Here is a 24,940-nt window from a genome sequence, read left to right as displayed (position 1 = left end):
TTTTGAGAGAAAGCATTGTATTAAAAACTAGGAGCAACCCGCTACGTTTCCAGCTCTCTTCTTTCTCCTTCTCTGGGTCGCTCTCTCTCTCTCTCTCTCTCTCTCTCTCTTTGCCGATCTGAAAATCACCACACTGTAATCCGTTGCTTTCACTCTTTACAGATCTCCCTCCACTCAACCTATTTCCGTTGCGATCACTCAACTCCCGTGACTCTTCGATCTCCCTACCCGCGCTCTCTCATATTCTTTCTTTCTCTAGGGTTTCCTCGAAACGCACCGAATTATTCACCATAAAAAACTCTTGTATTATCCCGTCTCAGGCAAGTCCGTCTCTTCAGAAATTTATTTCCATAATAACTTACAGTGTCAGTACTTTTTCTTTGTTTCTTTAACACCCCCCCTCCCTTTTTCTTTCCAAGGCAGAACGTAATTATATATCCTATGGAACCTTAGCAACTATCCACTATCAATTATGCCACGAAATGTTTTTGGCCTTGTTACTTTTTTTATGATGAGATTTGGGGATTTTTATTTTCATGCGAGAAATTAATCCTGGAGGTTTAATTTGTTTGGTAATTTAATTGGATTGGTTAGTGTGTGGATTTTCTTGAGTTTGTAGATGATAAAAAAAAATTGTGCAAAATCCAGCATAAATTTTGATTAAGTTTATCATGCACAATGATGTCTATTGCCTTTTAAGTGAAGGATAGAATTGCCTTTCAATTTTAGTTAAATTAGGTATTTTCTTTATTTATTTTATGTTATTTATGCTATTACTGAAAAAGAAGAGGATATGGACTGTTTATGCAATCCACGAGGTTTTATGAGTTGAATTTCAACCTTAGTTTTTATACTAGTTGTCAAACTAGTTTTACATGGATTTTAGCATGCCAAAACATAAATGACATGGTAGTTGTTTGTGCGGTTACTTTCCATGCTTAATTTAATCAATGCATAACACATGTTTGTGGGTATTGTAATTGGTGCTGAATATGACGAACAACAATTTGATGGTGATCATTTGCTCTTCATATATGTACATTTGCATGTTAAAATGTCTATATTTAGAAGGCTGGGTGAACGTAGAGTATTTTGAGATTCTTTAATATGTGGTACCTTTATTTTACCTTGGAAATGGGGGATGCTGCTTCTCAAGGAGTTTACATTTTTTTTACGGTGGACTGATTCATATTTTCCCCAAAACTGTATTTTCTAATTGCATTATGTTTAGTGATTGATTTAATCTGCCATCCTTTTCCCAGATTGCTTCAGATTTGATTGAATGACCTTGCAAAGACGGTTGAACCATGTCTTCAAGTATGATGACTGGAGAGCGAAGGTACACTATATAAGCTTAATTAAGGAATAAATTCCCCCAAATACTAAAATACGGTCATCAAGGTCCTAGTTGCATGTCAAAGTTGAATGCTGTTGCAGTCTAGATTAATTGTAACTCTTTACTGACTTCCCATTGCTTGGTAGCTGCCATTGCTGTGACAAACATAAAGCCTTATTTGGCACTTGATTCTTTCGGAATATCATTGGAGATTAAAAATACCTGGCAAAGTTTTTTATGAAGACTTTACATCGCTAGAGAAATAGAAGCCAGAAAAAGGAATTTTCAGTTCACAGGAATGTTAAGAGCATGCTAGTTTTCTTTCTTTTGCATCTCATAATTTTTTACACAAATGCAGTAAGAATAGTTAGAGAGTCGGACTAATTAACCGCTATTTTTCTCTGTTGTGCCTTAATTGAATTTTGGTCTGGCATGCAATTTTATCGTAAGTGAAATATTGTTGAATTTATTTTCATCCTTGTGAAGTAAAAGAGACCTGCTTGGTGTGTACTCCTACAAGCTTGTGTCTATTTTCAGAGCTTTTTTAGTTGTAGTTGTTGTTATTTTTAGAAAAAAGATGTGTAATCTAATTGTAAAATTTTTGCAGGTGGGCCTCTGTAAGAAGAGGTGGCATGACTGTTCTGGGGAAAGTCGCTGTTCCAAAACCAATTAACCTACCCAGCCAAAAGTAATTCATTTTACTGATACTTTTGCAATTATTTTTCTGTTCTGTCTTATTTCTAACTTATAACATATTTTGGTGATTGTGTTGCGCTTTCTTAAAGTTTATGTTTTTTCTCTGCTGTTTCAAGGTTAGAAAATCATGGACTTGACCCTAATGTGGAAATTGTGCCCAAGTGAGTAGTATCTCTCTCTCCCTCCCTCCCTCCCCCTCCGGGCTCTATCCTATCTTGTTTATTCATTCATATCATTTAAGACCACTTGATACTTCCAGTGTATAAATGCCAATGTGGCACTTGGATAAATTCATAATTTCTTATATATAAATGATAATAATAATTTTTCCGGTGCTTGATAGGGGTACCGTTAGCTGGGGAAGTAGGTCATCTTCTTCTGCATCAAATCCATGGGGCTCCTCAACATTGTCTCCCAAAGCTGATGGCAGTACCGGCTCACCAAGCCATCTTAGCGGCCGCCCTTCATCTGGTGGTAGTGGCACTCGACCATCAACTGGGAGTAGTGATAGAGCCCATGAACCTATTGCTAATGCATGGAGTTCAAATTCTAGACCATCATCAGCTTCTGGTGCATTGACATCAAGTCAGACATCAGCTGCATCATTGCGTCCTCGAAGTGCTGAAACAAGACCTGGTAGCTCACAGTTGTCTCGGTTTGCCGAACCATTGTCTGAGAATTCAGGGCCTTGGGGTATGGCTGGGACGGCAGAAAAATTGGTATGGCCATGTGGTTTATTAAGTCATTGTAATCATCATGAGGTGAAAAAATGTGAAATTCATGTAGAATGTTGAACTTTTGAATGATTCTTTTTGCTAATTGTTTTTGTTTGAGAATATGCTCCAGTACATAATTATAAAATACCATGCTTATTGATTAGCATTTATAAGTAAAATTCCTTTCAGTGGCTTTTGCTGATAAGAATATCTGATTCAACATCTGATGATGCACAATTTGGCATATCATTTTGTTTTTGGTCTTGGGATGATTCTACAAGAAGAGTGATTTTGCATTTACCAATGTTAATTATCAAATATTGTATTTCATGGTCAATTGATTTTTCTGTATGCTGCTGTTAGTGATTGTTGACTGTATGTTATTCCAATGCTTCTTGAAATATTATGGAAAAAGGAAATGTCCGCAAAACTTTTTAATTTTCCTATCTAAAAGAAAAAAGCGAGGCAGCAATGTATATTAGTAGCTTAATCTTATCCCTGAAAATTGTGGCTTAGAAGTATTTCCCTGATCAGATCTGTAACTAATCTTTGTATGATATTAATATCTGATCCAATAAAATGATATATCTTGATCCAATATGATATATCTTGCATAGTTTACTATGATTTCCTGTTTCTTAGTTTCTAATAAATCATGTAAAACGTTTTATTATTTCGAATGCGGACGCATATATTTAACTGTTAGAGAAGCCTAATAGTTACATTAAACTTTCAGTTACTTGGTGTGTGACTCTTTCCTTGTGAATAAAAATAAATAAAGAAGCCATCAATCCATGGTCACTCTTCTATTGTCTGACCTGTAACAGCCTTTTTCCCCACGTTCCTGACTTATGCTAGTTATTCATTCTTACACGTGCAGGGGGTTGCATCCTCCAAGAATGATGGGTTTTCGCTGGCCTCTGGAGATTTTCCTACACTTGGTTCAGAAAAAGATAATTCTGGAAAGAACATGGAGTCACAAGGTTGCCTTCTCATTAATCTCTTATATATATATCCATCTTTGAAGTTTGGTTTTCTGTATGAATATGATTGGGGCAAATTTTCTGGAAAGGTTCTTACATCTTGTTTTATGGTTCTGTTCTTTATAGTTTGATTACGTTTGTAGGTCTGAGTTCATATATCCCTTTACATTTATTGATCAGTTGATACCCAGTAATTTTTCTTATTGAAATGAGGTCTCTACTTGGGTTTGAAGGGATGTGGAGATGTGTCATTGTGTGGGATGATGGCTTGGTATTATTGAGGGAAATCTCCTTTAACTAACAACAGTGCTGATTATTTTTGTTGGTAATAAATTTATTATGCTGTTTATAGTTTTGTTTTTGTGCTTGTGATATATGTGGGGTAAGCATTTTCATGCAGTTGTTTATACCTGTTATTGTTTTCCACATTATATTTTTGTTTGTCTTTTTTGTTCCAGTTATACATTCAATTTTAAGATTTAAGAACTTTTAGCTTTTCTTTTTCCTTTTTTATGTAAAAAGGATTTTTAAGCATTTTGTTTTATTATAAAAGTTTTAGTGAACCTTTTGCTGGTTTGGTTATTCCTTGCATAATCCATTGATGTCAAAAGTCGTATGGTTGTTCATCAGGAACCTGAAATAAAAGCTTAAGGTATGTATATTCAGAGATGCATCTTTTGCAAATTTTTGATTGCTTGATCAAATGTTTAATTGCAGACCTTGGTTCTCACAGTTGGCCTGACTCATCCTCTGGTGGAGTAGTGCCAGAAAAAGATAGGATTGGAACCTCTATAGCTGGTTTGTATGCATGAACTCAATTTGATTGTTTGAATGAGGATGATATCTTCTTCTCTCATGATGTTGATGTGTGTTTTATGGGTGGATTTCTCTTTAACATTAGAAGGTATGCACATTTTTGTCCATATTTCAGGTGATGTTTCTTTAAATGTAAACTTGAAGAGTGAAGTTGCAAATACCTGGAAAAGGGACAATAATCCGTATGGTGAAGATGGAGTTAGGCCTAGTATGGAGAAGTGGCAAGCAGACCCCCAAGGACCCCATCCATACCCAAATGCTGGTATTCCCCATCAGCATTACGAGGCTTGGCATGGTCCTCCAATAAATAATCATCCAGGAGGTGTTTGGTATAGAGGACCTCCAGGGGGCCCTCCAGGTCCTCCATTTGGGTCCCCAGTTCCTCCTGGGGGCTTCCCTATGGAACCATTTCATTTTTATCGTCCCCAGATTCCAGCTAATGCTCTTGGTAATCCACAGCCAGTTCCTCCACCAGGAGCCGGACCAAGGGCACACCATCCCAAAAATGGAGATATGTACAGACCTCCTATGCCTGATGCTTATATGCGCCCGGGTATGCCTATGAGGCCTGGCTTTTATCCTGGTCGTGTAGCCTATGAGGGCTACTATGGGCCTCCAATGGGCTATCGTAATTCCAACGAACGAGATGTACCATTTATGGGAATGGCGGCTGGCCCCCATTCTTATAACAGATACTCAGGCCAAAGTGCTCATGATGCTGGCAATTCCCATGGCAGATCCAGTGCATGTGGTCCTAATGTCAAAGCATTGGCTTCAGAACAAGTGGAATCTGGTCCTTATCTTGATGCTCGAGGACCGTATAGAGTTCTTTTGAAGCAACAAGATGGTTGGGAGGGGAAGGACAAAGAACAGAAGTGGGAAGAAACTGTAACGGCCATTGCATCACATGTTGAGAAGGGTGACCAACAGAAACTGTTGTCAGGGGATGATGATTGGAGAGAAGATTATAAAAAGGATGAACAGATGGGTTTAAAAAGAAAGGCATTTGGTGAAGAAGTATCCTATCGGGTGTCTGACCATGAGCGAGGTTGTTCATCTGTGCATGTCAAAGTTAAATCTCCAAAAAATATGGGAAATGCAAAGGCAGTGGATGACCTTTCTGTGAAGAAGCTGGAAAATGTGGCAAATGCTTCCCCAGAGATCCCAGCTGGACCCAAAGATTCCAGTCTGATTCAGAAGATTGAGGGTTTAAATGCAAAGGCGCGTGCTTCAGATGGAAGATATGATCTGATGTCTGCTTCCAGTAAGGAGCAGCAGAAGAATACATCACAAGCTGTTAATGCTAATTCTGGTGAAGCTGCTACTGGATCTGTACATGTAGGGAAAAATCACGCCACTGGAACTGAAAATCCTGCTGCTTATGAAGGCAGTGTTGCCGCTGGAGATCAGAGCTCGGAGTCAACAGCCATCAGTGGACCGGTTATCTCCAGGTTGGTTTCTAATTTGTAGGTTTCTACTGGCAATGTCTTTCTTTTCCAATGTTGGACAAATTCTAACTTACAGATGCACAGGAGATCTACTCATGGTATGCATGGCAGACCTGATCACCGTGGCAAAGGGAGACCTAGTTCTCAAGAGGCTGATGAGTGGCGGAGAAAATCTTCTGTTGCAGAGTCTTCAACTGACATGTCTGTTGCACATTCTGAAAGTTCTAATATTCTCATTCAAGACCATCCAGCAAAGGAAGGTACGGTTAAGTTGGAGTTTAATCCTCAAGGTAACGATGGGGGTGAGCCGATGCCATCCATGTCTGAAGCCAGTGATAGCCAGGCTCAGGTAATTTACTTTTGTACTATATGCATGCTAATTTATGCATTGGAAATTTTACATACATCGGTTTTGGTATTATTTCATCAGCGTGCTAAAATGAAAGAACTAGCCAAGCAGCGTGCCAAACAACGTCAGGAGGAGGAGGAAGAACGAGCAAGAGACCAGAGGGCCAAGGCTTTTGCCAAATTGGAGGAACTAAACAGGCGTACACAAGCGGTGGAAGGCTTAACTCAGAAGCCGGAGGTCGTCCCCAGTGTTGCTGTCCTGAATAAACAAGAAGAATTTCATTCTATGGCTGAATCAACCATAGTTGCTAGCAAATCTGGAAAATCAGGTTCAGCTTTGGTTTCACACTCGAATATTGCTGCAGAAATTAGTGAAAGTGGCACTACGAGAGTTGAAAAATCTACAGTTTTGTCCAATGAGCAACTTCTAGAGAGACCAAAGAGTGGCCACAAGGAATTTGTTGGAATGCGCAAACACGGTGAATCTGTGCCCATAAAGCAGGATGCTAATGATGGTGATGTTTTTCACCATAGCAATGCTCCACAGGTTTGTGACAGCAGTGTCTCTAAGCAGAAGCGCTTCAACTATAATCAAAAGCAGAATATTCCATCTGAAAAGAATTACTCTGAGAATTTTATTGCTACTAGTGCAACTGAGCCTCTGAAGGGCAATACTGATTTAACAGTAAATGCTGCTGGATCTCGGGAGGTTGTTGCTAATCAAATTGCTCCTAGCTGTGAGTCAACTTCATCTGTGAACCCAAATATCATGGCTGAGTCCTCTACACAACAAAGGAGGAGAAATAACAGGGGTGGCAAGAAGCACAAAGTGGAGGAGGCATCATCTGGGACCACCTTACCTTCTATGGTATCGACAGAAACAAATATTCTGAATAAGACTTCGGCTGAAAGTGGTAAGACTAAGACTTCTGTATCTGAGTTGGATGTCATTTCAGTTCAACCACTGACTGATTCAAATGATGCAAGTCAGTCTTTAGAGCTGCACTTATCTTCACCTAGTGAAGAAAACCATGTTAGAGCAAATAACCAGTGGAAATCTCAGCATTCTCGTAGGGCAGCACGAAATGCACAAACTAGTAAATCGTCGGAGAAATTCCACACCAATGAAGCTGTTATCTGGGCACCTGTGCGATCTCAGAACAAAGCTGAGGTGACTGATAAATCCAGCCACAAATCCGTTGTTGAGGCTTCATCTGTAAACAGCGATAGTCAAGTGCATAATAATTCAAGAAACAAGAGGGCTGAAATGGAGAGGTACGTTCCAAAGCCTGTGGTCAAAGAAATGGCTCAGCAGGGTAATGGTCAACAACAACCACTGGCTTCTATAGCTGATAAGACTAGGTCAGATGAGATGGATGGAAAAGTAGATTCTGGGTCTCAGGGTGTGGAAGGTTCACAACATGCCGGGTTTGCTAGTGGAAAGAAAGGGATTTTCTTGGAGTCTAAGAATGGGGATCATAGGCAGAATAAACAAGGGAAAGTTCATGGATCATGGCGCCAGCGGGCTTCATCAGAGTCAACCGTTGTGCAGGGTTTGCAAGATGTACATTCTTCGAACACCATTAGAAATGTTCAAAAGTCGGTTGAGCATCAGCGAAACCAGAGGCCTGAAGTAAGCTTAGTAAAAGAGCAGCTGAAGTCTTCTGATGAATGGAGTTTTGATGGCTGGAACATGCCTGAAAATTGTGACTCATCTGTACCAGTCAATGTTGTCAAAGATCAGGGAGTGATAGCCAGAGGAAAGCGGCATCAGTTCAAGGGACACAAAGGCACTGGAAATAATCATGATAATGACCACAAGAAGACTAATAGTGTGGACAGTGACCGACTTTATGTGCAATCTTCAATACCTGTGCCTGAGACAAGTCAAACAGACTTACCTTCTGCTTTGAAGGAAAATCGTGCTACAGGGGATCGATCAACCTCTCACTGGCAACCAAAGCCACAGGCATCTGTTGCATCTAGTCAACGAGGAAGCAGGCTCAACAGTGGTCTAAATCTTGGGGCTGAAGTTGGCAGGTCTAACAAAAAGGATTCCACTCCCCAGGGTGGGCTGCCAATCCCACCTCAATCAGGCAAGGAGACCAGTGAAGGCGTAGTTCAGCCTCACCATGGTCACTCTGCCTCTATAATAAGCAAAGTGGAAGCCACATCAAATGTTGGCCATCAAGAACCCAAGAGAGAAAGGAAGATAGCATCAGCCAAAGGACGCCCAGACTCCCCAAACCAAGTCCCTGGTAGTCTAGTTGAAAATGCTTCTCCATCAAATATAGATGTTCGGAATGAGCAACAAATGCCTTCAGGGTACCGTCGGAATGGAAACCAGAATAGCCGTTTTAATAGAGGACAAGAATCTCGTGGAGAATGGAGCTTATCTGTACAAGATAAGCAACATACCCAACCTACAAACCGGGACAGGCAGAGACACAATGCTCATTACGAGTACCAGCCAGTTGGACCTTACAGTAATAATAGAGTAAATAACTTTGAAGGACCGAAGGATGCTTCTAGTAATGGAGGTGGTAAATATAGAGAGAGGGGTCAAAGTCACTCAAAGCGTGGTGGAGGGAATTACCATGGAAGGCCAAGTGGCACTGTTCGAGCTGATGGTTATGATTAGTGGAGAAAATTCTTTTGTTGGGTTTGTTTTTGTCTGGTGGGAAACCAATCCTCCATGATGTGTAGTGGCTTAATCCCTTGAGTTTCCAGGTACTTTAGTTTAGGTTTTATTTTCAATTGTAGATATTATCAAATCAAATCATCTAGTAAACTGATGGTTTGTGAATTGACCAGGGTAGAAGCAAAAGCAGGTGGTGGCAAGGAAAGGGGGGGGGGGGGGGGGGGAGATGATGAATGGTAATTTTGATTGGAGGTGTTTTTATGTGGATGATTTCTCACCTTATCTTTTAAAGTTGTATCTGATATGAACATTGTAATTTGGTAGACTGTTGGTTCGCCATGGATCCTTTAACGTTATCCATGAGCTTTGTATTTACTGATTATAATTCCTTTGCTCAAAATACATGGAACTGGAGAGGTGAATGAAGTAGTGAAGAAATTTTCTGGTTCTCCCACTTCTACCTCCGTCTAAAACTTGTTGTAGCTTCTTGCTTTTATTTTTGGCGTATGAACAGGTTTTTGCGTTGTGATGCTAGGCTCATAAGAATTTTAGTTCAATTGATGGTTTAATTGTGGCTTGATATATGAATGGACTGAATTTGTAAGCACACATGCATTATTAGCAAAATGTATTATTTCTAGTGTTGGAAATGCTTTTATTTGTGGCTTCTTGCTTTTATTTTTGGCGTATGAAGAGATTTTAGCCTTGTGATGTTAGGTTTTGTAAGGTTTTGAGTTCAATTGATGGTTTAATTGTGGCATCATCGTATGAGTGGTCTGAATTTGTAAAGTACACATGCATTCGCAAAATGTATTATTTCCAGTCTTGGAAATGCTGTCGCGTGCATTAATCATGAATCTGTATGCATCCTGTGAAATAAATGACTAGCTCAACATTTGGCTATAAGATGTAAATGCATTGCAATGCGCCGTTAAAAACTGATTTAAGTGTAGATTCGCATCAGAACAAGATTAATCGTCATAAATTTCAACAACTTTGGGTGTTACCGGTCTCATTCTCCTCAGCAGGCACGTATCAAGATGGTTCCTAAACGGAGCAGGGATACTGCAATTCCAAATTGTTCTTAACCGGAAATTTTGTTCCCACACTGCCATATATATAACAATATGAGCATTAGAAGAAGAAGATGATGATGATGTCATAATAATAATAATAATACATAAAAATAAATAACATTCTTAATCATTCGAATTAACGGTGTATGATTAGGATAAAAAATGGGGTGCACCCAAAAAAGGTCACCGAAATACCCGATTAAGAAAAACGGGTCAATGCGTGAAAGCCACTGATTTGTTTGTTATTGTTAAATATTTTTTATACGGCTTTACTTTTCCTTACCCTTGTCCTCCCCCCGGTTTCTGGTGTGTCATTACTATCCACTGTTAAAAATCAAAATCAATTCAGGAAAAATAAAAATAAAAAAATCCTCTCTATAAAAACCCTAAACTCACCGCCTAGAAGTTCACTTTTTCCTCCCCTCTATCCATTTCGCTTCCTTCTCAGTAAGGAATTGTATTCATTGCTTTTAAAAGCTGCTCATGATTTCATGTACACAGGTTTCGGTGAATTTCATGCTTTCGTTGTTACGTTGAGCTCCAAATTTTTAAGTTCTTTTTTTTCTTCTTCCTGCTCTTTGTGCTGTGGAATCTTTCCGGGTGTGTAATTGTGTAACTTGGTTTCTTGCTTGAATTACAAATGGGGAAATTCAATTGGAGATTTGGATTTTCTGTGGTTTAGTTTTTGTAGGTTTTTTTTTTTTTTTTGTTGCTGATAAAACCAAGAAAAAAGGACAAAATTAGGGTGAAAGAAATGTGGAATACTGTAGTTATGCTGCTTATCAAACGAAAAAGAAAAAGTTGTACTTTAAGTGCTAGTATAAGAATTAATTCAATTCTCTGTTTCTGTTGTAATTTGATAATTAATATTTTTAATTTTTTTTTTAGTAAATTAAGCATTTGGAATGGTTAGTTTTTGGTTAATGCTAACAATTTGTTTTGTCATAATATCTTGTTGAAATTGATGTTTAACTGTTGTTGTAGAAAAGAAGTGCTCATTGTGTGCTGGTTTGTTGATTAGGTACCTATTGAGTAAATGATCGCGTGCGTAGGGTAGAGACAATGGTATTGGTAACCCATCAGTTGCAGGTAAGTGAAGAGGAATTTGACTTGTAATTTAGATATAAACGGTTAGGGACATATGAGAAAAATAATTTATATGATGATTATTCATGGTAAATTAGGCATTTTCCGTGCAGCTGTTGGGTGATTGTCCAAATTCCATTAATCCTATGTGTATGGGAAAATTTTTGTGGATTTTTTTTTAAAAATATGCTGATGTAAACAATTGAAGAATTTAACTTATAGTTTGTCTTGCTTTAAACAATGGTGGATTAGTGACTCAGTTTTGCATGGATTAGGATAGAGTCAATAGATGTCACTATTTGGCTCTTGGGAAATCACTTGAATCTGTTTTCTGTCCCTTTAAATTTTAAAGTGATATTTATTGTTTTGCAAACCATTAGTACATTTTATGTTTTGGTGATGTTGTATATTTTCTTGCTTTTTTCGTTTGAAAGATATATTAGTTTAAGTTGAACATGTTGTAGTGACCAAGACTTGATATTCTTTTAGATGTACATCACCTTTCTAAACATCTTGGATATTCGCTCTGCTCACGACTTAAGGTTTAGTTATCACTCAGGGAAATATGCAGACTTTTGAATGTTTTTGTTTTATCTGTGTGTGTCTGAGTAACAACTTTATAGTTTTCCACTTTAGTGTTCTGGTTATATATTGGACACTTTTTGTTTATTTCCATCCATGAGCTGTTAGTTCATTCCTGTGAGTTGATGACAAGTTGTCTTGAATGTTTCCACGTTTGACACTTTCTTTCTGTGTGGCGTGGATTACCTACTGAAAATTTGCATTCGTTCAAGTTACTTCTAGAAGTTGGATGTTAAGTTTCTTTTGTATAGCGAAACCTGTAGAACTTTGTTGTTTATTGCATTTCAGGGTTCATATGTGGCATTTCCCTCAAGGCGTTTATCATGGAACAAAGGGTTGATACTAAGGCGCTGTGTAACAACAGTTCACATGGTTGGCAAAAAAGAGCAGTGTTTATCATGGAAGCGTAATTTTTGTTTAAGGTAAGAGTGCCTTATGAAGTTTGTTTGATCGTCATCTCTTTTGTGTTAAAACTTGTTGAAGTAAATGACGGTTTGCACATTGTAGTAACCTGTGGTTTATCTCTGGGTACCCATCATCTGCTTTTGAATTTCCAAGTTATGATCTGTTTCCTGTTATTTTAGGATACTGGTACTCTTTTTTGGAATATATTTAACCAAATATATCATTCTTTCTCATTTCTCTAGCAGTAGAGCTAGAATGTTGCCATTTTCATGTCCTGAAATTCTCATGTATCTTCAACATATGAATTAAGAAAATTATTTTTTGCAGTGTAGGGACTCCTCATAAATGTGGAGTGAAAGTTAAATCTGTGAAGATTTCATTCACAGCATTTAAAGGCAGTGCCCAAAATGATGAATCAGGAGGCAGAGCAAGTGGATCAAAGGATCCCAAGAATTCGGTTAAACTCTCATATATTCCAAAAGAGAGTGAGGAGACTGTAACTGAATCTTCAGAGGCACATAATGTTCCGCTTTCATATGCCTCCAAAACAAATGAGTCTATTGCAGGGTCCCCTGCTATTCGTAAATTATTCAAGAAATGGTTGACATTGTTGCGCACTCAATCACCAAGCGAAGAGGTAGATGAAGTTTTGGGAGAAGAGCAGCCACCAAGGGAGATTCCAGAAACTAATATTGAGATTCATAACAAGGGAAGAGGTGAGATTCTAAAGGAAGCTTTGGGCCAATTTTGGGCTGTGGATGCAACAGTAAAGATACCCTTATTGATATTGTAAGTATGATTGTTTATATATGATTCTCTGTCTTCTTGTTTTTCTTTCTGTCTAGGTTGCCTGCATGATTTGCTAAGCATTCTTGCTCATTTAGTGACATTACTAGGTAGTCTCTATTTTTAATATCTCAAAAATTATGAGCTATAAGACATTGATCGGTCCTGACATGAATATTTTTCTTTAGGCAACCCATTGCCAACTGTAAGGTAGTTATTTGTTATATTTTTGTCAATAGAGGTTAACATTCTTCCAACATTAACCCTCTTGCAATTGGAATGTCTTTATTTCTTGACCTTCTCTTTCGAATTAGATCATCTCCATGCTTGGCCAAAAGTTGAGACTGTGTATTCTGGGAGAACAATGCTTTCATCTGTTATTTGCTCAAGCCTAATTTAATTATTCATAGCATTTTGCTGTATTGAACCAATGGAGCTTTTGTGACTGAATTGGATCACAGCAATCACGAAATAAAAATAGGAAAGGGTGTAATAGCCAGAGAATCATTCTCGATTTGCAATTATAATTGATATCAATTTAGCTCCATAATCTGCAGTGTTGTACTCTAGCACATGGAGATTATTAATATGATTGTTGTTCAACCTTTAATTCTTTATTATTTACACACAACTATGTTAAACTGCTGCTGATTGCTTTGCTGTATTTTACAGTGTACCAGTGTTCCTGGCAGTTAATGTTGCTTATGGGGCTGAAGTTTCAAAGGAGTTGATACCCTTATGGATATTCGGACCTCTAATTGTTGCTCTCTACATCAAGATGTTTCAATGGTTGTGTGCACTCTATGTCTTCAGCTTCAAGCAAACGGTTAAAGTAATTAAGAATTTGCCAGCAGCGTGTAGGTACGTCGCACAAGGGAAGCTCAAAGAAGATGTACAAGTTCGTGTATGGGATCCGATCAATAACTTGGATAAGGAACAGCTATTTAGAAAAATGCTGAAAGAATTTAAAAAGTGGCTAACAGAGAGTTACTTGGATTTCGTGGAATCAATCTGGCCGCATTATTGTAGAACAATCAGGTTCCTGAAGAGAGCTCATCTGATATAGGTCTGGGATTGTGACTTGAGAAAAATCTTAGCTTAGTAAAGATTGAAATTTAGAGTTCTCTGAAAATGTTCCAATGGTTGAAATTTTTAATCAGAGCTGGCATCCCCATTTTAGACTGGGGGTGAGAGGGGAGATTGTGTGGATTCTTCGTATATCCTAAGCAAACCAAGGATGAAATTGAAGGAGTTTTCTGATTACTGTAATTTTTTTTTCCTGTAACGTGATGTCAATCCTTGCTTGAGGTGCTTGCTATTTGTTTGTTATTAAGTTGTTATGGAGGTTCTATAATCATCAAATGGAAGTTGATTTAATCTCAGAATTATTAATGGGCAATTTGGTTGTTGAAGATGATACAAAGTAAAACAGGCAACAGCCTTGATAGCTTGCTTTGTACATTATCGGTGCTTCGATGAACAATACCCAGTTGGCCATTAATGAAGGCAGAAGCTGATTTGGGTAAAGAGTACTGTATGGATGGTACAGTTTAAAAATTGAATAGTTCATTGGATCCTGTGTTCGCCAATCTCGAAAGGGTGATGCTTCAAAGAAAGATGAACGGGCAGACTTAATTTTGCTTAAATTTTCCCCTCCAAGAAAAAAAAAATTGCTAAGCTTTTATCGAAAACCAATTCATTGCTGTGTTTGCTAAGCTTTTGTCAAAAACCAAATCATTGCTGTGAAGGGATAAATAAAAATGAGAAGAAAAGATAGATCGTCAGCGAGAGGATCAGTGAGAGGCCCAAATTATACGAAGTTTTGTCCGAAATCACCCGCTTGAAACCCAAAAGAAGATATAAATACAAAAACTGAGAAAGAAGCCGCTATCATTCATAACCTCACTCGAAATGAAAATCCCATAACCTCAGTTTCTCCGAAATCCTCAATTTTGCCACCTTTTCCTTCCCTGCTCTAATGAATTTCTCCTTTGGGTACTTTTAATTTTTCTTCAATTCCAATGGGCATGCCTTAAAATCAACTAAAATGCACAAATCTAATTTCTAATACGCTAGGTTGCTTATTGTGTGGTCTTTCCTATCACATTTACATACGGTTATGGCTGTTAAATTTGGCTCTTCTTCAGTCTCTTGCGTGGCCAATTCACTTTCTTCTCCTCTTCTATCCCGATTAAGTTCCATGGTATGCTTTTTTCTTTTTTTCTTTGTTTCCGTTCTTTGGAGGATATTTTATGAAAATTCAACAATGTACTTGGGTAGTGATGATATGAAATTGCTTTTGACTGACATCTATTGGTACTCAATAGCTATATGCATGTAAGTCAGCAGTTTACGGACCCCAAACTGGTCTTTTTGCAAGTTTATCATGAAAGCTCTCTGCTCAAACGTTTGAGTCAAATAGGACCCGTTAGTTTTCGTAGAGGCCATTGAGGTTTGGCTATGTATCTTTGCTGATTCAATGGAAGAAGGGTATCTTTGTGGCTCTTTCATTTTGATTGCTCTTCCAGGTATATCTAAGAGAGCATAAGATATGTCCAACATAAAAAGAAAAAAAAAATCCAGTGAGGAGTATGTTTTGAAGTAGAATGTGGCCACTTTTCAAATTTCAAAATACACTGAAGAGTGTGTTTTGAAGTAGAACGCGACCGGTTTTCGAATTTCAAATGGCTAAAGTTCAGCACAGCAATATAATCGAAATTGAAATACTGTGCTTTGCCCATTTTGATTCTTTTATTTTTCAGACGCTGTTCATGAGTCTTGTTTAGCTTCTTCCATTTGACTTCTTGCCATTCCATTCAATCCATCAGGGTATCTTTGAATGCGAGATTCCTCAGTAGCTAAAAAACTCTCTAATTTTATAATCTTTTAACGTGCATATTTTATTGTTCAGATGACCTTGTCACAGAGACCATATGACAGGCAGGGATATGATATTCTTCAACTTCAAAATTCTAAAGGTGACTATCATGACATGTTAGATAATTTTCAAAGCTTCAAACTTTATTTTTTTCGCTTTAATACCAGCTTCTATTTGATTTGTCCTCTTAGGAGTCAATTATAGCATAACCCTGTTTAGATTCCAATCAGCAATTTGTTTGTAATTTAGTATTCTCTGTTTTGAAGTTTGAATTTATTGCTGCTGTGCCAATTGTTACTGCTGTTTAAATATTCTTATAATGTTTTCCTTATGGTATTTTGAGTAGTCAATCCATGCCACCTCGTATATGGACCGCTGAAGTTACAGGGAGGGTTTCAAAAGAGGCAAAGTGTGCTACTTGCAATTTCTGAAGATCAGTCAGAATACGTTGAGATCAATCCTAATGCTCCAGAACAATTAAGTCAGCATTCTAATTTGCAAGATATCTCTTCATCTGGCAGTCCATCTATCCAGTATGAGGGAAGCAATGGAAAACCTGGTTTAATATCATTTTATAATCGTCCATATAAAAGAGAAGACGAGATCAGAATATCCACTGTGCAAAATAGTCGGAGCAGCATTGTATGGCTTGTTGGTCCTGCTGTCCTTGTGGCCTCTTTCATTTTCCCCTCACTTTATCTGCGCAAAATAATTTCCATGGTATTTGAGGACTCTCTGCTGACAGGTGAATGAACATTCTTATGTTATTGTGCCATTCTTGTTCTGTTTTATTTTTCATTTTACATCTTTCTTACGAAATAAGTTTTCCTTCTGACTAGCCTCAAATTAAAACCATTTTACTCTTGCTATACATTACATTTATGTATATACTTTTGCTTTTACACCTGGAGTTAATTTATTTTCTTCCTAAACTGCCCTCTGTTTTGTATCTGCAGATTTCTTGATATTATTCTTCACGGAAGCTCTTTTCTACTGTGGGGTTGCAGTTTTTCTTCTGCTAATAGACCGTATGAGGAGGTCTATTAGGCCATATTTTGCCACAGATGATAATAGAGCCCTGCATCCCCAATTAGGACAGCGGATCTCTTCTGTCGCTGCGCTTGTACTCAGTCTTATAATCCCTATGGTGACTATGGGCTTGGTCTGGCCATGGACTGGCCCTGCAGCTTCTGCTACTCTTGCTCCATATCTGGTTGGTATTGTTGTGCAATTTGCATTTGAACAGTATGCAAGATATCGGAAGTCACCTTCATGGCCAGTCATTCCAATTATTTTCCAAGTAAGTGCAGTTATAATTTATTTTTTACTACCCACTTCCCTCGTGACATTTATGTTCAGTTAGGAGAACTGAAAAAACCTAAAGTTTATAGTATTTTTCCTTTTTTTTTTTAAATTCTTCACTGTTTACTAAATTTTTGGATGCGTCTTTCATCTTAATACATTTTTGGCTGTCAGCTATCCTCGGTATTCTCATCATATGTGGATACATGCATGATTCTTTCTCCCACCCCCTTTTTTATGGGGCCAAGAATTACTTAAAGCTCTCTTTATGATCTATGATAGAGATGCTAGAAGGGGCAAATGGTTGTGATTTATCTTGTATGCCTGTATTTTGAAAAGAATTTTTATGATTTGCAGGTGTATAGATTGCACCAACTGAATAGAGCAGCACAACTGGTGACAGCCCTGTCATTTACAGTGAGAGGAGCTGAAGTGACCTCACATAACTTGGCAATAAACAACTCTTTGGGTGCACTATTGAATGTCCTTCAGCTCCTCGGTGTCATCTGCATTTGGTCACTCTCAAGCTTCCTAATGAGGTATTTTCCTCCCACTGCCACAAGCATTCAGTGAGGCATGAACATTAATCTAGGATTGGTAGAATTATCTTCTTGCTTTACAAGGTAGAATACTGCAACTAGGTTTTATCTCAGATGATTTAAAGAACTCAAGAGTTTCTGATTCCCTTTTTACTGGTTCTGCTTTGCTCGTAAATGGACCTGTGGTTATTGAAGCATCTAAGTTGTCCGAAAGATTTTTAAAGGCTGTTGCAGGATAACTTTAATGAAGATGTTAAAGGCCAGAGAGAGTAAAATTGTAACTGCCATACTGCAATTTTTTGCAGGTTATGTTTGCCAGGACCTATTTTTGACTTGTGAATCAGTTGTGTAAATTTATTGTTCTTCGTTATAGATTGATCATATTTAGAAAATTTTCTTCAAATATATATGGAATGGTTAAATGCATGTTGACTGCCCAGGTAACATCCAGGCTTATTTCAATCCACTGATGAAAATGAATGAATTGTAATCTGTATATATCTTTTAGTTGGTCGTGTCCTTTGATGAATGCAGGCAGCTAAGTCCTTACATTACTTCAAACTAGTTACATCCTTCATTTGCCTTGAAGTCATGGGTTGTCTTTTTCTTGATAGAAATATTTAAACTCATTTCACAAGGGACAAGATCGTTTTGCATGGCAATTGTTCTTTAAATTATACTGTTACATTCGGTATTATTGTTATTATATATTATCATCAATGACGTACCTGCTTCGTTGGCTGTATAGTATGTTCGTTTTGTCTTGCCTTTTGACCTTGGATGTCGTAATATGTTAACACAGACTGTCCTATATTTCTGTTTCAATTTTGGAGTAGGTAGTTTTTTATAGCATTCCTTGACTTCAAGTTGAAGATTCCATAGAAAAGACACTCAGATTAGGTAGATGAGAAAATTCTCTTAAAATGATGGCATATTATATTATTAGTCTGAAACAAGTTGTATTACTGTTACATTCCATTATATTTTGGACGGTAACGGTGGGACGTCTTTTTCACACAGAAGATGTCTTTATGGGATACACTGAATAAGAGGCAGATATGGTGAGAATGTCAAATGTTATTTCAAAATCGAATTTGATTGCATCAAAGAAAGCAGGATATGAACATATCTCTAGCCGGCAGATTATGCAAAACATGAATGAAGATGCTTCTGACTCAATGACAACATTTTGCGTGTGGAGAGAAAGAGGAGTCAAAGGCAAAAGCTGAATGAATATATAATAATATAGGCACTCAATCTGACATTGCATCGCAGCAAAAGCCAAAAGTAAATTATAAGCACTTCTAGGTTAATCCTGACAAATGGTCCAGGTGTTTAAGCACTTTGTTTCTTTCTCCAGGAAATTTTGAGGGACATTGAATGTTCATCCATGTTGGATTGTTGGTTTCTTGCCTCTGCTTCAAATCCTGAGAAGTTAAGCAAATGTGAATTAAAACAAAAAGAAAGGGTATTATTGAATTTGATCGCACGGCAATCACAATTCTGAATAGTCTATCAAAGAAAATCCAATCGGTGAAATTAACCACTTTGTCCTCATTTCCTTGGGTTCTATATCAGCAGAATCATTTTATTTATTTATTTATTCTTTTTAATGAAGATTCCTCGCTGTAAACTGCTACTGCGAAGCCTTTCACTCGACTAGATTTAAATAGACTAATTCCTCAATGAATTACCTCACATGGTCTTGGTCCAATAAAGGGTTCAACAAGATTTTAATAAAGCCGGTCCTCACTGTGAATTGGATTAGGGTTGTTTGCCATCTTTTTGTTTTCTTGCTCTATTTAAATTTTGGTTAGGTGGTTTTGGTTGAGGGAGAAGAAGTATTGTCATCTAAAACTTTCAACCATAAGATTTTCCACAAAAGCAAAAGAATTAGAAAGAAAACAATACTCTCCAAAAAAGCATTATGAAAATTGATTTGTAGCTATCAAAGGAGAGCCCAAATATTCCATTTTCTTTTTGTTTTAATGAGTGATCTATATATTGCCATTGGCTGGGCCATTGATCTAACATCAAAGGAATTATGATTAAGACAACTGGACCGCAAGGGTGCATGCTTATGGTCCATTTCTGTACTCTTTTGTAGCATCATATAATTTCAATAACATAATGGGTTCATACCAATATATTTGACAATCTCTAGAAGTAAATTTGACCAAACATCTCTTTAGAAAGTCAAATCATACTTAATCTTTTGGAGCAATCTCAATGGATTCCTACAAATTCTTCTTAGTACAATATACTACTAAGTCATTAATGGATTTTTATAGATACATCCAATCTAAACATGACACCAACTAAAAAGCCTAGAAGGGTCCACTTTTCGTGTGGGTCTGCTCAGCCTTCTAAACTTTTTGTTCCTCTTTTCTGTTTTCAACAATTGCCGTCACTCTTTCCTATTCTTATCTACAAACAATTTCAATCCCACAAGGTATTAAATCATGCTTCAAATATTTCATAATTGCTTTGAGATGAAAAGGGAGAAAATAACTTACCCTTTTATAGCATTGGTTAGAAAAAAAAAAAACCAAAAAAAAAATTGTCTGCTATCTTATAAAAAATTTTATTGTTAATAAAACTTAACAACTTTTGATGCATGGTTATTTTTTAATAGAACTTTACATTCAACATCATCTGGTAGCCTTACTATTTAAACTCCGTGCTTTTATCATCATATCACTAGCAGTCTAAACCTTTGTGATTGTGATTCTCTCATTCTAATCCCTCCTAGTATACTCCTATTCCATTCGTTATCAACTTTAGTTCTGCTGATTCTTGTTAGCTCCATGAACTTCTCTTGCTTTGTTTTTTCATTTTCATTCTACATGGAATGATACTGAATCTTTGGAATCCAGTATCTGATACATAAATTTGAAACTCTTTCTGGGTTATTTGTTTGAAAATGGGCAGCATTCAAATGTCTCATATCATGCTGTTTTTTGTAACACTTGCTGTTGCTCTTGGAGGTATCTCAACAGATTCCTTCTGGCTTCTGAGAATCAAACAGGAACTCGTTGATCCTACAGGAATTCTTGAGAACTGGTCTGCAAGAGCTCATATGTGCAGCTGGCATGGTGTAACATGTTCTGATGATCAAAAGCATGTTGTGGGCTTGAACTTATCAAGCTCAAGACTATCAGGTTCCATTTCACGCGATTTCTTAAACCTCACTTCACTTGAAACACTAGATTTGTCCTCAAATTCCCTCACTGGCTTGATTCCTTCTGAGCTGGGACAGCTTCAAAATCTAAGGATACTTCTTCTTTATTCAAACTCTTTCTCTGGTAAGATTCCTCCAGAGATTGGTTTTTTGAATAAGTTGCAAGTCCTAAGAATTGGAGATAACTTGTTGTGGGGTGAAATTCCACCACACATTGGTAACTTGACTGAGTTGAGAGAATTAGCAATTGCATACTGTCAATTAAATGGGAGCATTCCTGTAGAGATTGGTAATTTGAAGCATCTGACATCTCTGGACTTGCAGATGAACAAACTCAGTGGCCTCATACCAGAAGCAATTCATGGCTGTGAAGAGCTTCAAAAGTTTGCAGCATCAAACAACATGCTTGAAGGAACAATCCCTTCTTCAATTGTTTTGCTTAAATCGCTTCAAATACTTAATTTGGCCAACAACAGCCTTTCTGGATCAATTCCTGTCGAGTTGAGCCATCTCTTCAATTTGAGGTACTTGAATTTGCTGGGTAATATATTCGATGGTGAAATTCCTTCAGAGCTTAACAAGTTGGCTCAGCTTGAGGAACTTGACTTGTCGAAAAACAACCTCTCAGGGAGCATAAGCCTTCTAAATACCCAGTTAAAGAATCTTGAAACTCTGGTTCTGTCTGATAATGCTTTCACAGGAAGCATCCCGATCAAATTCTGCCTTAACAATTCAAGCCTGCAACAACTTATTCTGGCTCGAAACAAGCTCTCTGGTGAATTCCCCTTGGAGCTATTGCGCTGCTCGTCACTTCAACAATTAGACCTTTCTGATAATAGCTTTAAAGGAGAGCTACCACGCAGCCTGGACAAGCTGGAAGAGCTTACAGATCTTCTACTAAATAATAACAGCTTTACAGGAAGTTTTCCTCCTGAAATAGGAAACTTGAGTAAACTGGAAAATCTTTTTCTTTTTGACAACATGATAACAGGAAAAATTCCAGTGGAAATTGGCAAGTTACAGACTTTGAGCGCCATTTACCTCTATGATAACCAAATGTCAGGAAGCATACCAAGAGAGTTGACAAACTGCTCAGGGTTAACAGAAATCGACTTCTTTGGTAACCATTTTTCAGGGTCCATTCCTGAGACTATGGGGAAGCTTAAAAATCTTGTTATTCTTCAACTGAGGCAGAATGATTTATCAGGTCCTATTCCGGCAAGCTTGGGCTACTGCAAAAGGCTACAGCAAATAGCCTTGGCTGATAACAAACTATCAGGTTCTGTGCCGCTGACTTTCAGATTCCTTTCAGAATTATACCTCATTACTCTTTATAACAACTCCTTCAAAGGTCCCCTTCCCCCATCTCTTTTCCAGCTGAAAAAACTCAGAATCATAAATTTTTCTCACAACAAATTTAGTGGCAGCATCTATCCTCTCACTGGTTCCAATTCTTTGACTGCGTTAGACTTAACAAACAACAGTTTCTCAGGTCCCATTCCTTCTGAACTAGCCATGTCAAGAAACCTGAGCCGTCTTCGCCTTGCACATAATCATCTCACTGGTAACATACCTTCCGAATTTGGCAAACTCACAGAGCTCAACTTTCTTGATTTATCCTTCAACAGTTTCACAGGCCAAATAGCACCTCAGCTCTCAAAATGCGCAAAACTTGCACACCTCCTTCTAAGCAACAACGAGCTAACAGGCACAATTCCTTTTTGGCTAGGGAGCTTACAAGAAATTGGTGAACTCGATCTCTCATCCAATAATTTCAATGGAACAGTCCCGGCTGAGATTGGTAACTGCTCAAAATTACTCAAGCTTTCTCTCCGCGGCAATAACCTCTCGGGGAAAATCCCACCAGAGATTGGAAATCTAACTGCTCTCAATGTCCTTAATTTACAAAGAAACAGCTTCTCAGGCAACATTCCATCAACAATCCAACAGTGCAAGAAACTCTACGAGCTTCGGCTGTCAGAGAATTTCTTCACAGGCTCAATACCAGCTGATCTAGGGAGGCTGACAGAGCTTCAAGTAATCTTGGACTTGAGCAAAAACAATTTCTCAGGTGAGATTCCACCATCTCTTGGAAACCTGTTGAAGCTAGAGAGATTGAACATCTCTTACAATCAACTCCAAGGTCAAGTGCCAGCCTCACTGGGAAAGCTGACCAGCCTGCATGTGTTGAACTTATCAAATAATCATCTGCAAGGCCAGCTTCCCTTAACCTTTTCAGGATTCCCACCGAGCTCCTTCTTGGGTAATGCCAAGCTCTGCGGCCCACCATTACTATCGTGCTCCGAATTGTCGGGTCAGAAAGTCAAAAGGTTATCCAACACTGCTGTTGTTGTTATAATAACTGCCATTGTGTTTACTTCAGCAGTAATATGCTTAATCATGCTTTATATTATGCTAAGAATCTGGCTAAATTGGAGACAAGTCTCCATTTCAAACTCTGATAATGGCAATAACGGAAGTGATCAACAGAAGAGAGAAGAAGAGAAGTTGGTTTATGAAGATGATCATAAAAGAAGAAATGGGGAGTTTTGGAGAGTAACGGTGCCCTCACAGTCACAAGGTGAAGTGCAAAATCATATTTTGCACTTGAAAATGGACAGTAAAGCAATGAACAACACACTGGTCCGAGTCTGAAATTTGAGGAGTTTTGGTTACTATTTCTTATTCATGTCCTTTTTTGTCGTAAAATTCTTCTCTGTCCCTCTTCATTTTGGTTAATTTTCTTTTGATTAGAGTGTCAGCGATTTGTAGAGAGGATGAAGGATTCTGATCACCGAATGGATAATGCATATTTTAAACAGGCTTCAGGGAGAAATTTCATTTTTTTACATTGGCAACGCATCACTAGAGTCTAGAGCCTTAACGAACATGATTTTTTTTTTTTTTTAAAAAAAAAAGAAAATTGCAATATATATTACAATCAAAATTTTAGATTCTAAAAATACATTCGTATGTGCTTCTTTTTATATCCAAGCTTTTGGAACAAGAGAAATAATTCCTCCCCGAGGCTCAAACTTACACCCTTATTTGGCAACTTAGCCCATTGACTTGATGAACATAACTTATTCTTAACGAATAATCAAATACAAAGAGAATTGGTATGGCACGTATGTGAATTGTTTAAATAAATGTATTATACAACCCACATTATTAATTTTTTAAAATTGTCTTTATTTTTCAACCAATTTAGACAATTTTATGTACAAAAATATTTGTACAATTATTTCGTCTGAATCATTGTTCAGTCCATGTCTTATTATTTTTATCTCATTTTAGAATTTCTAATTTGTTTTTGTTCATTTTTTGGGGTTAATTTAAAAGCCCAAACAAGGCCGATGCTCATAAAGAAGCCCAAAAAGCTTTTCAAGTGATTATAAGCCCATTAGAAAGGGGTGGGTACCAGTAGCTTTCACTTTTAGCTATCATTTTCAGAGACGTGCAAATTTTTTCGGTCGATATCACTTTTTTCTACACGGATTTTGCGTGTACACTTCCGATCTAATCAAATGGTCCACCATCAAGCTATTTCTTGGAAATGAATTGCACAAATTGACTTCTTTGTATCTTATCTTCCATTTTCAACAAAAGAAATCATTAAGATTAGCACAGACGAGTTACGAATAACAAGTTGCAAGTTTTCATGCATCCCCCAGGCCAATAGAAAGACAAAGCAGAAAAAAAAAAACAGTTTAAAGTTAAAAATTATGTATGCTACCAACTCTAGCTCGGTTAATGTATATGGCCAAAAAAATATACACCAACCCTTAGCTGAAAGCAAATTTGTTAAATTATTTTGTGCAAAATATGGCCGCTCTGCCCATATTCATAAAGTGCTGCATGCGGATGGAAGTTATTTGCACGTACGTATATGTTGAACAAATATTGATCAAAACCTTCTATTTTGTCCCCAAAACAAAATTTAAAAAAAAAAAAAAAAAAAAAAAACACCAGATGCTGATATTTGACACGATCCTTTAAACTTTCAAACATATATATAGAAAGAGAAACTACAACCCATATTTACTTACGCTACACACAAATTATTAACACAGCTCAAAGAGTGCCCATAACGCAACATAAAGTCATTAAAGCAAGATAGA

General features: G+C 37.5%; 4 protein-coding genes across 16 annotated transcripts; all 4 read left to right on the top strand.

Annotated features, from left to right (window-relative positions):
• The first annotated feature begins 50 nt into the window (after positions 1-50).
• On the top strand, positions 51-9,513 carry LOC102631465 (protein MODIFIER OF SNC1 1). 3 transcript variants are annotated; one of them, XR_003065572.2, is made up of 11 exons: positions 51-320; positions 1,263-1,339; positions 1,944-2,024; positions 2,149-2,193; positions 2,376-2,751; positions 3,629-3,731; positions 4,449-4,529; positions 4,663-5,998; positions 6,080-6,344; positions 6,426-9,073; positions 9,158-9,513. XR_003065572.2 is itself a non-coding variant. In XM_015529819.3 (10 exons), exons 2-10 carry the CDS (start codon positions 1,308-1,310, stop codon positions 8,982-8,984), a joined length of 4,878 nt encoding a protein of 1,625 aa, XP_015385305.2. In that variant the 5' UTR covers positions 51-320; positions 1,263-1,307; the 3' UTR covers positions 8,985-9,513. The 3 variants fall into 3 exon arrangements, 2 of the variants coding, with proteins under 2 accessions (XP_015385305.2, XP_015385306.2); XM_015529819.3 differs by having other exon boundaries at positions 6,426-9,513; XM_015529820.3 differs by having other exon boundaries at positions 51-365; positions 6,426-9,513.
• Positions 9,514-10,347: 834 nt separating this feature from the next.
• LOC102631155 (uncharacterized) lies at positions 10,348-14,304 on the top strand. 6 transcript variants are annotated; one of them, XM_006476762.4, is made up of 5 exons: positions 10,348-10,507; positions 11,082-11,149; positions 12,017-12,150; positions 12,461-12,922; positions 13,592-14,304. In XM_006476762.4, exons 2-5 carry the CDS (start codon positions 11,123-11,125, stop codon positions 13,983-13,985), a joined length of 1,017 nt encoding a protein of 338 aa, XP_006476825.2. In that variant the 5' UTR covers positions 10,348-10,507; positions 11,082-11,122; the 3' UTR covers positions 13,986-14,304. The 6 variants fall into 6 exon arrangements, with proteins under 6 accessions (XP_006476825.2, XP_024954384.2, XP_024954383.2 ...); XM_025098615.2 differs by having other exon boundaries at positions 10,357-10,553; XM_006476761.4 differs by having other exon boundaries at positions 10,357-10,561.
• Positions 14,305-14,442: 138 nt separating this feature from the next.
• LOC102630236 (uncharacterized) lies at positions 14,443-19,218 on the top strand. Of its 5 annotated transcripts, none has more exons than XM_006476758.4 (6): positions 14,443-15,122; positions 15,831-15,897; positions 16,144-16,542; positions 16,754-17,097; positions 17,457-17,638; positions 18,659-19,218. In XM_006476758.4, exons 1-6 carry the CDS (start codon positions 15,039-15,041, stop codon positions 18,681-18,683), a joined length of 1,101 nt encoding a protein of 366 aa, XP_006476821.2. In that variant the 5' UTR covers positions 14,443-15,038; the 3' UTR covers positions 18,684-19,218. The 5 variants fall into 5 exon arrangements, with proteins under 5 accessions (XP_006476821.2, XP_006476822.2, XP_024954382.2 ...); XM_006476759.4 differs by having other exon boundaries at positions 18,662-19,217; XM_025098614.2 differs by lacking the exon at positions 18,659-19,218 and adding an exon at positions 18,475-18,493.
• Positions 19,219-19,932: 714 nt separating this feature from the next.
• On the top strand, positions 19,933-23,641 carry LOC102629573 (LRR receptor-like serine/threonine-protein kinase GSO1). 2 transcript variants are annotated; one of them, XM_006476755.4, is made up of 2 exons: positions 20,804-20,943; positions 21,144-23,641. In XM_006476755.4, exon 2 carries the CDS (start codon positions 21,144-21,146, stop codon positions 23,472-23,474), a length of 2,331 nt encoding a protein of 776 aa, XP_006476818.2. In that variant the 5' UTR covers positions 20,804-20,943; the 3' UTR covers positions 23,475-23,641. The 2 variants fall into 2 exon arrangements, with proteins under 2 accessions (XP_006476817.2, XP_006476818.2); XM_006476754.4 differs by having other exon boundaries at positions 19,933-23,641.
• Positions 23,642-24,940: the final 1,299 nt, after the last annotated feature.

The sequence above is a fragment of the Citrus sinensis genome, chromosome 3 (genome assembly GCF_022201045.2).
Source record: "Citrus sinensis cultivar Valencia sweet orange chromosome 3, DVS_A1.0, whole genome shotgun sequence".
Lineage (NCBI taxonomy): Eukaryota > Viridiplantae > Streptophyta > Magnoliopsida > Sapindales > Rutaceae > Citrus > Citrus sinensis.
This window is presented reverse-complemented; position numbering and strand designations above follow the sequence as displayed.

What these genes read in the sequence shown, in the direction of transcription:
- LOC102631465 (XM_015529819.3), top strand. Translation starts at nt 1,308, where the DNA reads ATGTCTTCAAGTATGATGACTGGAGAGCGAAG. An exon ending in AATGTGGAAATTGTGCCCAA is followed by an intron (nt 2,194 to 2,375) that starts GTGAGTAGTATC and finishes GGTGCTTGATAG; the next exon opens with GGGTACCGTTAGCTGGGGAA. An exon ending in GATTGGAACCTCTATAGCTG is followed by an intron (nt 4,530 to 4,662) that starts GTTTGTATGCAT and finishes TCCATATTTCAG; the next exon opens with GTGATGTTTCTTTAAATGTA.
- LOC102631155 (XM_006476762.4), top strand. Translation starts at nt 11,123, where the DNA reads ATGGTATTGGTAACCCATCAGTTGCAG. An exon ending in AAGCGTAATTTTTGTTTAAG is followed by an intron (nt 12,151 to 12,460) that starts GTAAGAGTGCCT and finishes TATTTTTTGCAG; the next exon opens with TGTAGGGACTCCTCATAAAT. An exon ending in AAGATACCCTTATTGATATT is followed by an intron (nt 12,923 to 13,591) that starts GTAAGTATGATT and finishes TGTATTTTACAG; the next exon opens with TGTACCAGTGTTCCTGGCAG.
- LOC102630236 (XM_006476757.4), top strand. Translation starts at nt 15,039, where the DNA reads ATGGCTGTTAAATTTGGCTCTTCTTCAGTCTCTTGCGTGGCCAATTCA. An exon ending in TCATTCCAATTATTTTCCAA is followed by an intron (nt 17,098 to 17,456) that starts GTAAGTGCAGTT and finishes TATGATTTGCAG; the next exon opens with GTGTATAGATTGCACCAACT. An exon ending in CTCTCAAGCTTCCTAATGAG is followed by an intron (nt 17,639 to 17,943) that starts GTATTTTCCTCC and finishes AATTTTTTGCAG; the next exon opens with GTTATGTTTGCCAGGACCTA.
- LOC102629573 (XM_006476754.4), top strand. Translation starts at nt 20,562, where the DNA reads ATGGGCAGCATTCAAATGTCTCATATCATGCTGTTTTTTGTAACACTT.